At 31.9% G+C, this 14,132-nt stretch overlaps 1 protein-coding gene across 1 annotated transcript; it reads left to right on the top strand.

The window, feature by feature from the left end:
• Nucleotides 1–1,904: 1,904 nt before the first annotated feature.
• Nucleotides 1,905–12,920, top strand: LOC131933739 (putative D-lactate dehydrogenase, mitochondrial; the record flags this gene model as incomplete). Its single annotated transcript, XM_059290346.1, is given in 12 exon segments — nucleotides 1,905–2,058; nucleotides 2,271–2,395; nucleotides 2,484–2,625; nucleotides 3,311–3,452; nucleotides 4,522–4,681; nucleotides 4,899–5,004; nucleotides 5,351–5,444; nucleotides 5,602–5,730; nucleotides 6,039–6,166; nucleotides 6,345–6,435; nucleotides 7,509–7,620; nucleotides 11,290–12,920. Coding segments are annotated over 12 exon segments (1,476 nt in total). The 3' UTR covers nucleotides 11,459–12,920.
• Nucleotides 12,921–14,132: the final 1,212 nt, after the last annotated feature.

Below are 14,132 nucleotides of genomic sequence, written 5' to 3'. Positions count from 1 at the left end.
TAACCCCCCCTTTCCCCTAACCCCGACCCCCCCCCCCCCCCCCCCCCCCCCGTGAAAGCAGCCTCCTCTTAGTTATTTCTTAGTTACCTCCTGTAAGTTTAAAATCGAACTAAATTATCTGCCCCTAATAGAAACCCGTCTCTACGGCTCTACGATTTGTAAACATTTAGCTTTGTAAACATTTAGCGTGACAACAGCTCACCAGACAATGTGGGGGTGGGGTGGTAGTGATAGTGATAGAGAGAAAGAGAGGGGACTGCAAGGAGGTGCTTGCAGCTTGATTTCTAACGGCTCCCAGAAGAGAATTATATATATAGATAATAGTCTACATCAGGGGTGCAGGGCTTGAGCTCTCCAGTTCCATGCACAAATAGTAATAGTTATATTATTTCATTTTCAAATCTCATTAAAGAATATTATAGTTTAAAGAAAAACAACTTTAAATCAGAGAACAGTGAGAATACGTGAGGCAGAAAATATACAGAATGCATTCCTCTACCTGTCAGTAGGCATTAATTTGACCTGTGTGACTAAGATTGAGCTAGATACTGGACTCTAGGTTCGTGTAGGGTGGAAGATAAGCCCTGTGACAGAAGAGACGGAAGACAGACGATATATGATATAGTAATCCAGTTAGTCTGAGTTTGTTAGTCTGAGTTTGCCATGCTGGGGCCTGCCTGGCTATGAAAGACACCTACTGAACCAGTGGTAACTGTAAAGAAAGAAAAAAAAGTTATTGGCTTCTAAAGTGGATTGAGATAGTCATATATAGTTATATTATGTGATTAGTTTGGGGGGGGGGGGGGGGGGGGTCAACTTCATTCACCACCGTCCAATCACTTTAGGTCAATTATCCTAACCAGCGTATACCTAGCTGTGACATTAATGTCACTCTACACAATTAACACAATTACGGCCTGTCCCATTTTAGGTGGGGGGGGGGGGATAACCAACTTAGAATGAACATAGTGTCAGATTTTAGATGACTGTTCTAAACATACATATACAATTATACATATACACTGATTCAGAAATAGATTAAAATAAGTAACAATGGTATTATGACAGTAAAAATTTTTTTTACAGAGGGGTCCATGGGGGGGTTAAACCCCCCCCCCCATCTACACCACTGATTATAGTATTTATACAGAGACGAGATCATAATTATCAATTATTACCTGTTCTTTTTGTAAACATATAGATCTAATAGGGCCTAGCTTATAGTTTTTGTATTAGTTGTAGAATGTAGTTAGTTAAGCAAGTGTAGTTTATAGGCCTACTGCCTAATAAATTATAGGCCCCTATCTATAAAGTCTATAACCTAATAATAATTAGGCCCTATAATTATATTACTCGATATAATTTAGCTATTTAGATCAAAGGGGTTATGATGTTACTGTTGAATCAAGAGTACTCAGATTGGAAGTATAAAATCATTTCGTCATTCCCTATAATTTCCATGACATTTTATTCTTTGGAGCTCACAAAACAATGTCGAATGAATAAAGATTACCATATTGTATTCTAGTTACTAGACTGGTAACTGTAAAATGATATACAATAGGCTGAAGTTAATGTTGGGTCATACAACTAGGCCTTAGTCATTCCAGAGTTTTAAATAAAACTCCATAATTTATTGCAGATTAAAAAAGTGAAGTCAGTTAAGTAATAAAATGAAAACACTGAAAAAATATAACATTTTTATTTTTAGCATCAAGTGCCTTCATTTATTTAGATCTAATAGGCCTATAAAATGCAACACCTTGTCTTAGAGAAGAGAGTAGGTCAACTGTCATCCATGACAAATGGAGCCATGATTACAAATAATTAGGCCAAATACTTGACTGTAAGTTAAAGTAGTACAGTGGTACAAGGCCAAACTCCAACTTGACTTATCTTTACAGATTTTGCCACATTTATAGACTAGCTGTCTGTTAGCAGTTTTGAATCTACTGAAGCTAACCAGGAAAAAAATTCAAAATGTTTTCTAATAGCATAAGCAATTGCTTAAAGCAAGTCTCAAAAAACTATGTTACAGCACACAGTTTTGTTACAGCAGTAAGTCCTATGCCATAAATAATTAATTAGAAATATTAGATTATAGCATTTTCAAAACAATGTTAGGCCTGTTATAAAATTTGTCAGTTTACTATATTAATGTATAATTAATTAATTAATTAAAATGTATTTTGCATTCTCTCAACTTTTCAACACAAAGTGTTTTTCATTTATCATATGCACATTTACTGAAATATATTGTGTCATTGCAGATTACAAATCAATCAAAAGTAACAACAAAGTTAGTTGATAAACTAAAGAATATTGTTGGAAACCCAAATGTTTCAACTGCTGAGGCTGTTAGAGAGCAACATGGACACGATGAATCTCATCATGAGTAGGAAGCATATTTTACTTTTTTAATGTTAACCAACGCTATGCAAAAATAAATTACACTAAGAATTTTAATTTCAATCATTATACAGTGTTCACATGCCAGATGTTGTGGTGTTTGCTGAATCTGTGGAACATGTAAGCAAAGTTCTCAAGTTGTGTAACGACAATAAAGTGCCTGTTGTTCCTTTTGGAAGTGGAACTGGTTTGGAAGGTGGTGTCAATGCATTACAGGTTAGACTCTCAAGTCTTACATACTGCTTGCACTTAAAACAAATTTAAGTTGTTTTTTTCTTTTTTCTAAATCACTTAAATGGCTGTTGTTTTTTTAAATCTCATTTAAAACACATTTTAGAATATTTTTTTAGATGGAATCAAGGAAACACCATAATTCTTTCAAACTGCTGTGTATAATGTGATTCTCTTATGTTACTGTCAATGAAGCTGTATGTGAAAATTTTAGCGCAATTTCCATACTGACGATTGCGATTATTAACTCGTCATTTCTGGTGATTGATGGATGTGTGTCCGCAGCTTTAAGTCGTATCTCCTCCTCAACGAAGCAATATCGAGGACTAGTTCCAAAAGCAAATATGTTGAGCAAGTTCCGAGGATGATTGTGGGCCAAAAAAATTCCCGGAATTCCTTCCTGGATTTCCCGGAAAAGCCAAAAAACCTCGAAAAAATGCAGTTTTTGGCCCATATCTCTGCAACCAGACCACTTGAAACCAGACGACTTGAAACATTTACCAATCGATTCCTGCCATAATTTAGAACAATATTGCCGAAGAAAGTTTTCAAAAATATCCTTTTGTTCGGTCACAAAAAATTAATTAAGGAAATTGCGCTTAAATTGTCACTAGACTTTTTATTAACTTGTTTTATTCTAAACTGATTTGTTTTATACTGTTACCTACAGGGAGGTGTCAGTCTAGACTTGATGAAAATGAATCAAATAGTGTCAGTTCATGCAGAAGACTTTGACTGTACAGTTCGACCTGGTGTGATGAGAATAGCACTGAATGCTTATCTTAGAGACACAGGCCTTTGGTTCCCAATAGGTACCATTGTTAAAATATTGTCATATTAGAGAATCTAGCATATTTCTCTGGGTAGAATTTTGTATTTTAAGATTTGTTACACCAAGTGTATAACAAAAAGCAATTTTCAAATAAACATAAAACATACCAAAAATAGATTATTATGCTGTCTCCAAAAAGGCCATTTATAAAAGCCAATATTTTCTAAAATAAATGACCGAAAAGCCATTATTTGGTACAATTGCTCTAAAGTAAGTAATATTCAAGCCTAATTTTTCCAAACTAATTAAAAATAAAATCAAAAGGCGAAAAAAAGTTAAAATAAAGCAGGAGTGATCTTCCCTAAACTTTCTACTATGTTTTTGGTTTCCAACTTTGGTGTAAAAAGATATGTAAAAATCGCGATTTAGATATTTTGGGCAATTACGTTACAATAATTACTCCATACTTCGTATATGAGAAAGTTAAAAGAACTGAAATATTTTTTGTCGTTGTTATTTTCAAACCAAAAGAGTTGACTTTTGAAAATAAATAAAATATTTGGTGTGGACATGTCAGAACAACATAGGATTTTAACACTTTACATCAGTGCGATTTGTGTAAATATTTTCTTTCCCAACTATTTGTCTATACCATTAGTAAAAGTAGGTTTAACATATTGAAGTACTGCACCATTGTAAGGTTTAACATACTGTACCATTGGTAGGTTTAAATTGTTACGATCTAGAATCACTTTCCTCATCACATGCAGCAAGTAGATTAAATAATATCAGAGGTTTTTTCTATATATTAACTATTAGTTGTCACTTTGTTATGCGCCATATGGCTCTGTTGACTATGACTTCAACTGGCTTCTCTTTATTTATGTGCTTCCATAGCCTTAGTAAGTTCAACCAAGAACATCTAAACATGGAACAACAAACTTAGTATAAATGTTAAAAATGTAAAGCAATTTTTTAAAAAGTTAATTATGAAGTAGGAAGGGTTGAGTAGGAATACAAATATTGCAAAACAATATTAATATTTTTATTTTGAATAATTTCAGTTAAAAATCCATTTGTATACAAAATATACATCGTTTTTGTTGTAGATCCTGGAGCAGATGCATCAGTCTGTGGTATGTGTGCTACAAGTGCATCGGGTACTAATGCTGTACGTTATGGAACTATGCGTGAAAATGTTCTAAATCTAGAAGTTGTTTTGCCTGATGGTAGGGTCATTGACACTGCAGGGAAAGATAGAAGGACTAAGTAAGTAATAATGACCTTAAACTATTTTTGAAACTGTGGTAGTTAAAATTGTTTAAGAACAAATGACCTTTGTTAATTGTGTGGCATATTAGGAATGTAATTGTGGTCTATTCACAGAAGTTTCCGCTACATAAACAACAAATCAACAGCTGAATGCCTGTTATTTTCTATGGAACCCTATGACAGCTTCTTATGTTATTATTCTGTTTTCATCCAGAAAAACTTCAGCTGGGTACAATCTGACTAATTTGTTTGTTGGCTCAGAAGGAACCTTGGGAGTTATTACAAAAGCTACAGTTCGACTGTATGGCATCCCAGAAAAGGTCAGGCTCCATATGATACATGCAATACAATCTGTTATACTTCAAAAGAGTTTGAGCTCAGATAGCATCTTGTTTGGTAAACAAATGTTTGAAAACTGTCCACATTATGAACATCTATGTTTTTACATGTAATGTGTGGCATAGATAAAAGCTGACTAATGTTAACAGGCTACATTAAAAATTCAGTTTAATTTGGTCTTGCATTTGTTTGCTTTTTATAAATACACGTATTACAAAAAAATGGCACACATCCATTTCTTAATAAATGTTTGATACTTGCCTGTATATGATAATATTTTCTGAAAATTTAAAATCAATTATATTTTATGAACGTTTATTTTTCCAGACTATAGCTGCAGTTTGTCATTTTAAAACAGTCCAAGCAGCTGTTGATACTGTAGTACAAATTCTTCAAAGTGGAATACCCATGGCAAAATTAGGTTTGTTATTTAGTTGTCCATGGCTGCCATAAGGAATGAGAGTGCCAAATTGTAATGTTCTTGTTGGTCTGGAGCTGAGAGAATCAGTGGCAACTGAGTGAGGGCTTTGGATTTTATTGCTTCTGTTTTTAATCTACACTGTTTCCCTTTATTTCAGAATTTTTGGATGATAAAGCAATAGAGGCTTTCAATAAACACAGCAAATTTAATATGCCTGTGGCACAGTCATTATTCCTTGAATTTCATGGGCCAGCACTAGGACTTGAAGATCAGTTTAATACTATTAGTAGGTATTTTAGTATGGTTGGTCAGTACCCTTTAACATTATTTTTTGTGACCTTAATTACAAGAGCAACCAAATGTGCAAAATTTAAAGTACAGCTGCAGAAGTGTTGGCTAATGTCTATATTGTTGTATTAGAACTAGAACACTTGAACACAGATGGAAGATCAACTGGATGATTTTACTCTTCTAGCTGAAACAAAAAAAAGTCACTTTAAGTTTTATAGAGTTAAATCAGATATTTTCTTTGACAATGTTATAATAACTTATATATTTCTCATTAAAGTAAACTCATTATTTTATTGTTTTTAGAGGAAGTGATAACTATGAATGAAGGATCAGGACTGCAAATTGCCACAGATGAAGATGAAAGAAAACGATTATGGAAAGCAAGACATGAAATGATTTATTCTTGTACAGCCTTGGTCCCCGGGAGTAAGGTGACAAATTTTAAAAATTTAATTATGAAATTTTTTTAAAAACCTCCCCTATGACAAATTCCTACAAGCTAAGTTTTCTTAAAACAACATAAAAAATAAAAATTACAATTTATAAAACTGTATGTAATTAAAATGCAGCATGATTTTTTTAAAAATAAAAAATTTAACTTTTCTTCAGCCTTACTCAACTGATGTGTGTGTTCCTATATCTCACTTACCTGAAGTTATTGTCAAGACAAAACAGTGGATTGATGAAGCAAATGTATTAGGTACAGTTCAACAAGTGATCATTTCATTTTTATTTTCTAATTTTGCTATTTTTTGTAAAACAACATTATTAGTAAAAGCTATGTTGTTGCTTGACCTACTTTTTTACTTCTCCTAGGTAATGATGTTCCCCAAAAACAACCATGCCTCATTGTCATATTTGTTTTCACTATGTTTTGTGATCATTTAAAAAATATATACTTTATTTAGTTTTGCCTTTCAAATATTACAATACTGATCAGATTAATAACAATAAATGCATTGTGTTTGTCAAAAGCAGTGCATTCATTCAATCTGCTGGATATAACCATGCAGAAGTAAAAATTACATGTTTCATTGTATGTAAAATCCTTTCTTTAAGACACCAAAACAGTGTATAGAAAATGAACGTCTCTTCATTGTAAACTAATTTCAATCATGAAATAAATTCCTGACCAAAAAAAAACTTAAATGAGAAAACAGCTCACAACACCCCCACCTGTCTTGTCCGCCATGACTACAAAAGGGACAAAATACAGCAGATACATTTTTAAAAATTGGGTAACTGTGTTACAACAGCACAGCATTATAAAGCGATTAGCAGTTACAAAACAATTTTTTTTAGTTAGCCATGTCTAGGCAATGATTTATTTTAAAACTTGAAATAAGTATCAAGTTGAAGGTAAGCAAATATAGCTTTTAATTATTAAGTCTTCTTCTACAAAAACTAAGTTTAAAATCACAAGTGTCATCCTAAGTAGAGCAAGGTTGTTTAAAGAATTAGTTTTAGAAGACTTAACTTTTAAATCTGTAGCTCATTACACAACCTACACAAACTCTGTTCTTTTTTATTATAACTATGTTTTTAATTTACTGCATTCATTTTATATTGAACTAGCTGTTTATATTGCCTTGCATAGATTATGGTAGGGTTATAAAGCAATATATAAATATAATTTTTTTTAAAAGAAATTTTTGAATTTTTTTTTTTTTAAATTTGTATATTTTAATTCTTGATTTGAAAATTTTGAATTATGATTATTACATTATTAGACATCTGCCTATATATTTTTTAAATTTATGGACATTTTTTCAGGACCAATAGTAGGGCATGTAGGAGATGGAAATTTCCATGTATTTTTCCCTGTTAACCATGCAGACAAAGAGACATTTTTAAAAGTTCAAGATCTTCATTTTAAAATGGCTTAGTGAGTACTTGAAGATTGCCTGTCTACTGTTGCTCTAAACTACTTGCTTGCATGTTTTTTTTGTTGAGTTCTGCATCAGCTCAAATGTATCAGGTTTATATAACTGCTAGAGATTATATTAGAGCCAGAGCCTCAGTCAGTAGATTGTGACAGGGAAGGGGAGAAAGAAAATCCATTTTCTTATATAACTATATAACCGTTACTTTACAAGATTTGGTTTTTGTATTGTTGGCTAGATGCTTTTTGTGTAAATCAAAAAACCCAATACATTTGAGTTGCAATTTTAAAAGAGTTTTCAGATTAACTTGGCATAATCAATTAAAGTTAAATAAAATAGTTGATGCCATTTTTAAAAAAGAAAAGTAAGATATCAACTGAAAGCTCTTTGTACATGATATTGCTTGCTTTCTAACATGCTTTGTTTTTTTACATCAAAATTCAAAGGTGTGAAGATCTGCTATTTTCAAAGTGAACCACGGTGTTAAATCGTCTATCTTTTTCTCATTTAAAGTCTGTTTTCTTGCCAGCTCATGTTCTTGGTCATGTTGGTGATGGAAATTTTCATGTGGCTTTTTTAATGACCACGGACAAAGTCCAAAATGATTTTTACATGGCTTTAGCTAGTCAGATTGCACAGTGAGTAATTGGACTGTTTTCTTTACTTTGTAAAGAAAAATGATTCATAATAGATTAATTTTATTTGTGTCAGTTATTAGTGCTAATGAGCTTATGTTTTAAATAGAAACCAATGCTTGATGCTTTTCCAATCCCTGTTCTACAAATTTTGGTCTCTAGAGCAGTAGAATGTGTTAGTCATAATAAATAACCATAGCATTGGTTGTTCCTTTGTTATCTGCAGTTTCCCCAAAGTGCTAGCATAAAGAAATTTTGAATCCATCTATATCCTGCTCTGTTAACACACACCACTTTATGCTAACTCTGAGCTAGTGTGGGACCAGTGAAAGATTAATTATTGGTGGTCATTCTTAAATCATGCAGTTGTGGGGGTACGACTATGCTATTTATTAAAATTAATGATATAGATTAATTTTTGTAACTGGTTGGAGGGGGGGGGGGGACTGTTTATCATGGCATGCTGTCATTTATGGTGACACATGTATGTATACAATGGTCTCCCATAACCAGCATTTTCCAGCAACATTTTTATTTCAAACTGATAAAAATATTGTTATCAGTAAACTAAAATAGTTGATCACATTTTGGTATAATTTTTTTGCTCATTTTAAAATAATTTATTCAGTTTGTTCTTAGCCTTAACATCACTGTTTATGTTTATGAAACTAATAAATGTTTGTGCATCTCATTATTTTTAAAGTAGAATAACTGTAAGTAACTATTAGACTTATTTAAATGTTCATAATCTTTAAGGTTTTAAAGAAATCTAAATTCAATTCAAATGGTGTTCATTTTTATTGTCGCTCTTTTTAAGTTAATTAACTTATTACTCAAAAGGCATTGAAAATTCTTACATTATTGTCACTTTCCCAAGATTATTGTAATTAACATTTCCTTAAAGCTCACCCAAAAATGTTTTTTTGTAGATTTCTTTTTAAACAAATTCAATGGGGTTTTCTTTTGCTTCTTATCAAAACCATTCTTTATTCTTAACTCTATTATTGAAGGCAATTTCCTCCAACATAATTAAGTATTTCAACATGTTATACTCCCTTTTAATTTAAACCTCAGTCTGCTTTTCTTTCTGGGTGTGCTTCTATAGTCTTAGTTTAACCAAGAACAGTCTGCAAGGAAGCAGCAGTTTGATTTTGAGTTCTCTCCTGGTTGGGTTGCTGTCCCCAAAGGTTTGAACTAAGGACATTGTGGTTAGCAATCATGCACTATCACTAGTATGGTGAGATGGTAATGTTGAGTGCTGTGGAATCTAAAGGGTGGCAGGTGCAATGGGAAGTTAATGGTTAAATGCCAATAATAACTTAGCAAAAGCAACTATGAATCATATTAGTTGTTCATTACTTTACATTTTTTATATCCTAATTAAATCATGACATAAGATAACCACCTTCACTGGATTAGACATTTTAAAATTTATAATGTAGACTGCAGGTTTAAAATTGGTTTAGAATTGGTTAGGGAATTTTGACAAGCTAATTAGTAAAGTTAACCAATACCAAATTTATGCACAGCATTTCAATTTTTTTCCTTTCTCTTACACAAAGTATAGAGGAAGTATTAAAGTGAACATGATAACTTGAGTACCCTTGAGGTTGATGAAATTTCATATATAAGTATTATATCAAATTTGTAGTTCTGTATCAACTTTTCAGCAATTTCCGGTTACCGGTACTTTTTCTACTTTCAAATTTTCAAAAGCCTATAACTTGAGTACTGTTTCAAAATAAATAAATGAAATTTCACTTGTAAGTAAAAGTTCTAATTCTCTGCCTTCTTTCAAATTTTTGAGCAATTTCCGTTGACTGGAAGTAGTAATTTACGCTATTTCCGATTTCTTAAAAAACATGTGAATTTATAGAGTAATTATAATATTCCGCACTATTGTACACAATATTGATTGGCATTCACTTGATGCGCAATTCTTTTTTCTAGGAGATTCTATTCTATTTTTAAAAGTTTAAGTACTTAAAAATCATGTCTTTATCCCAAGTCGCCATACCTGTAGTGTTATATAAGAATATTCTACAAAGTTTAGGGGAGATCACTCCCCGGTTTATTTAAAATATTTAGGTAGATTACTGTATTTTTTAAATGCTCCACATATTTATGATTATCTAAAAACACGAGTCATCTTTGTCCTTATCTTTTCAAAAACACAAAGCTAGTGTCATTACTTGGACTTGGTTACTGTTTAGTTAAATTTAAAGTAACATACTTTGACACCCATCATTTTCTTGGTTATTTTTATTCTGGAATCAAGATACTAAAATAAGCATAAATGTTCAGAAATATCTAGTATAATCTAGTAAAATCAGAAGGCTGTTCCAGAATATCTGGACTTTCTACATGGTTGTGCTGCTGAACTCAGTCTGTCTTTTTTTTTTAATGAAAGAATGCTGGATAAAGGACGTAAAAGACCAGCGTAGTACATACCCCGGACTAGTTTGGGATTTATTACAAGAAAATCCGTCAAATTTACCAATGTCAAATTTATGTTTTAAGCATAAGGGAAGATCCCGCTTCATTAAAATTCATCCATTTAGGCCCATAATGTTTTCATAGATAATGTTAATAATCCATATCAAAGCACATATTTAAGACTGCGTTCCATTACTAAGTATGCGATGTTTGGAATCTTCATTTCTATAGTTGAAGTTTTTGTCAGAAGTTATTAAAAATAGAATCCCTGTTTTAATTTAATATTCATCACAGAGAGACCATTACCCACAGGATATTAAAGTTGTCTAATAGAATTTTAATTTTAAAAATACTAATGTTAAGTAGGCCTACTTGATTACCATGAAAATGACTTAAAGACACAGTATAACATTTTCTTATTCTTTTTATTTTGGAATCAAAATCACAAAATAAATATATAGTTCCTAAATTTTTAGAATATATTTAGTAAAATCACAAGGATATTTTTTAGATCATCTTAAGGAAAGCTTATTGACATTTTTCATGCCATGGTGTATTAATGTAACTTATTTGTGACAGGTTTTATTTTTACCATTCCAGTCTAGCCATGGAGAAGGACGGTACCTGCACAGGTGAACATGGCATTGGCATGGGTAAACGCAAACTCCTAACTAAAGAATTTGGAGAGACTGGAATACAAGTGTTAAAAGAGGTCAAGAAGTGTTTTGACCCCAATGGTATCATGAATCCTGGGAAAATATTCTTCTAAGACATTACTGCTGAAATGTTTGTGACAGTTTAAACTATTTAAGTTGTTGAATTGTGTGATATCTTTGTTATTTTATTCTAGGTAATATGTATTTAACTAGAATCTGTAATTGCATCATAACTAAGGCCTTACAAGACATTTGTAGTAATACCAGCCACTCAAGTAAACCAAGAGTACAAATACTGCGGTCTCATTCAGAATGTATTTTATTATCATATGTGTTTTGTTATGCTACTACACTTGCCTACCCTTTTTGGCCACTTTGAGGTGTAGTAGAGTCATTTAAAAAATCAATGCGAAAGCACTAATCAGAAACAGCATGGTTGATGCTTTTTTGAACCAAAAATATTAAATTATGTAGACTGCTTCTACTTCTAATATTTTTTAACTTAGATTTTCACAAAACTTTTGCTTTACTAATGTTATCTGGTTTATCTCTTTTGGGTCTTTAGCTATTACTGTGTGTTTTGACTTGCTTTATATGTTACTAATATGTACAATATAACTATGAAACATTCAGTTACAATTATTACACAAATTTCGTCCTTTTAAAAGTTTTTACTTATTATTTAAAATGACAGGACACTAGGCAAGAACTGTATGTGGTAAAGAATGAGATCTCAGTATCTCACATTTTGGTCCAGTTGTAAATAGGCATATAATACTTAAAATACTTTATGTATTTTATATTTTTGCTTTAGTTTATGCTTTGGCTGGTGTATTTTAAAAAAAAAATGATTCCCAGAAGTTTATTAGAGTAAATAATTGATGATGTCTGAGGTATATTTTAAGCACAAGTGTTAATTTACAATATCATTTTATTTATCAAGATGGAAATAGACAATGCCTTAACTAAACTACTTTAATTTACTTTAAACATCCCATGGCTTCCCAAAACCTGCAATGTTTGAAAGTATCATTTTTTTTCCTTTTAAAAGTGCTACTATTTCCAGAGTAATAAATAAGAACCACAATTTATTCACTCTAAAATTTGCTGTCAGGATATTTACAATTTACTGAATTTACAGTACATGTGTTATTTCATTGTGATCTACTAGTATTATTTATTTTATTATTAATAAAAACATTGTTATTATGTTGCTCATTGTTTACTCACTAGCAGCTATAGAACTATGCTCAGTAAAATTATGCATACTCATACACAACTATATATTAATAGATGGAAATGTTTGTACTGTAAGTAGACTGTTGTAAAAGAAGGTTACATTTGATATGTACTACCTCATCAGTCTCTGGGTTGTTTTTTCTCCTGCAGATTAGTACATTTTATAATTTAATCAGATTTTTTTTCGTTTTGAAATTGAATATTAAACCCACTTGAAATGAAAGCATTACATTTTTATATCTTGTGTTAAAAGCAAATGTAGTGTTGTCTGATCAATGCTATAAAGTTTGTTACGAACTGCTGTCTTAATGCAATTAAAAAAACTTTACAAACTGATTTTTTAAATTTTTATGTGTTTCATCGTTGCTTAATAGCTGCAAAGCCTTTTAGACACCAGGCATAGAAAAAAAAAGAAATGCAAATGTTTATATGTAAACTACTCTTTTGTACAATTCAAATAGTATCAAATCCTTCTATCAGATGCCCTTGATATATTTGAGCAAGGATTTGTCGTCACAATCACATAGTGCTCTAAAAAACAGGTTCTAGTAAATAAATATCAAGGTAGTGCTTTATTGTGGTCAATGATAGAGGGAAATAAACAAAACCATAATATTCTCTCATGGGATATCGAGGAATAAATACAGTTTATATCCTCTTTTGGATGGCACATTTTTAATTTCTTCTTATATGTATATGGGTCATTACAAATATGTCTCCGGAAAATAACACATAGATCTTGACTTTAGACCTGCATAACACGTTAGGGTACATAATTTTGTGGTGAAGGGGGGCAGGGTGTTCAGATCGTGTATTTAAAAAAAGTAAAGATATAGATCTAAGTTGAATTGTTGAAATTTAGGTAGAAATGTATTAATATCTCTATGTTACTGAGCTCAGTCAATATTTAAGAAAGAAATAGATCTTTTATAAATAAACTGCAATTTTGAGGGGGAGGGGAAAGTCAGCCAAGGTGTGACATCAATTTATGGGGGGGGGGGTGACGATGTGTAATGCATGGCATCATCATCATCGTCGTTCCTTTGTGGCCCCTGGGGAGCAAAGGGCTGCAATGGATGGAAGCAAAGGTAAAAATCGTCATAAAAATTCGTGACGTCATTTAAGGATGACCCCTAATCAGTTATTGAATTAAAAAATGTAATATTTGCTCTGATTAAAATAACTAATATGCCTATTATTTTCTTAAATAGAATATTGGTTGTAAGTTTGGAATGGTGTACTGAATGTTTGTGGACGTCCACACCGGGGGGGGGGGGTCTTCTTAATTTTAGTGTTGGATGGGATCCCCTCCAACACAATTAAGTATACCTGTCAACTGGTTATGAGGCCATTGACTTCGATTTCAGCTTGCTTTTCTTTTTACAAGCTTTTATTTAACTCACTTCCTCGTCAGTCTGTCTAGATCGAAACGCAGGAGCGAAAATTCGGACACTTCTACTTTTTTTAGAACAATTCTGGGAAGAGTTCTGTTAAAAAAATCATTTTTTAATTTCGCAAGGGCGGCGCCACGGGAGGCTGCGACTTTTC

Source organism: Physella acuta, unplaced genomic scaffold, assembly GCF_028476545.2.
Source record: "Physella acuta isolate Inbredline_101_S28 unplaced genomic scaffold, ASM2847654v3 ptg002612l, whole genome shotgun sequence".
NCBI lineage: Eukaryota > Metazoa > Mollusca > Gastropoda > Physidae > Physella > Physella acuta.
Note: the sequence above shows the minus strand (reverse complement) of the source record. Positions and strands in the feature narration are given on the sequence as shown.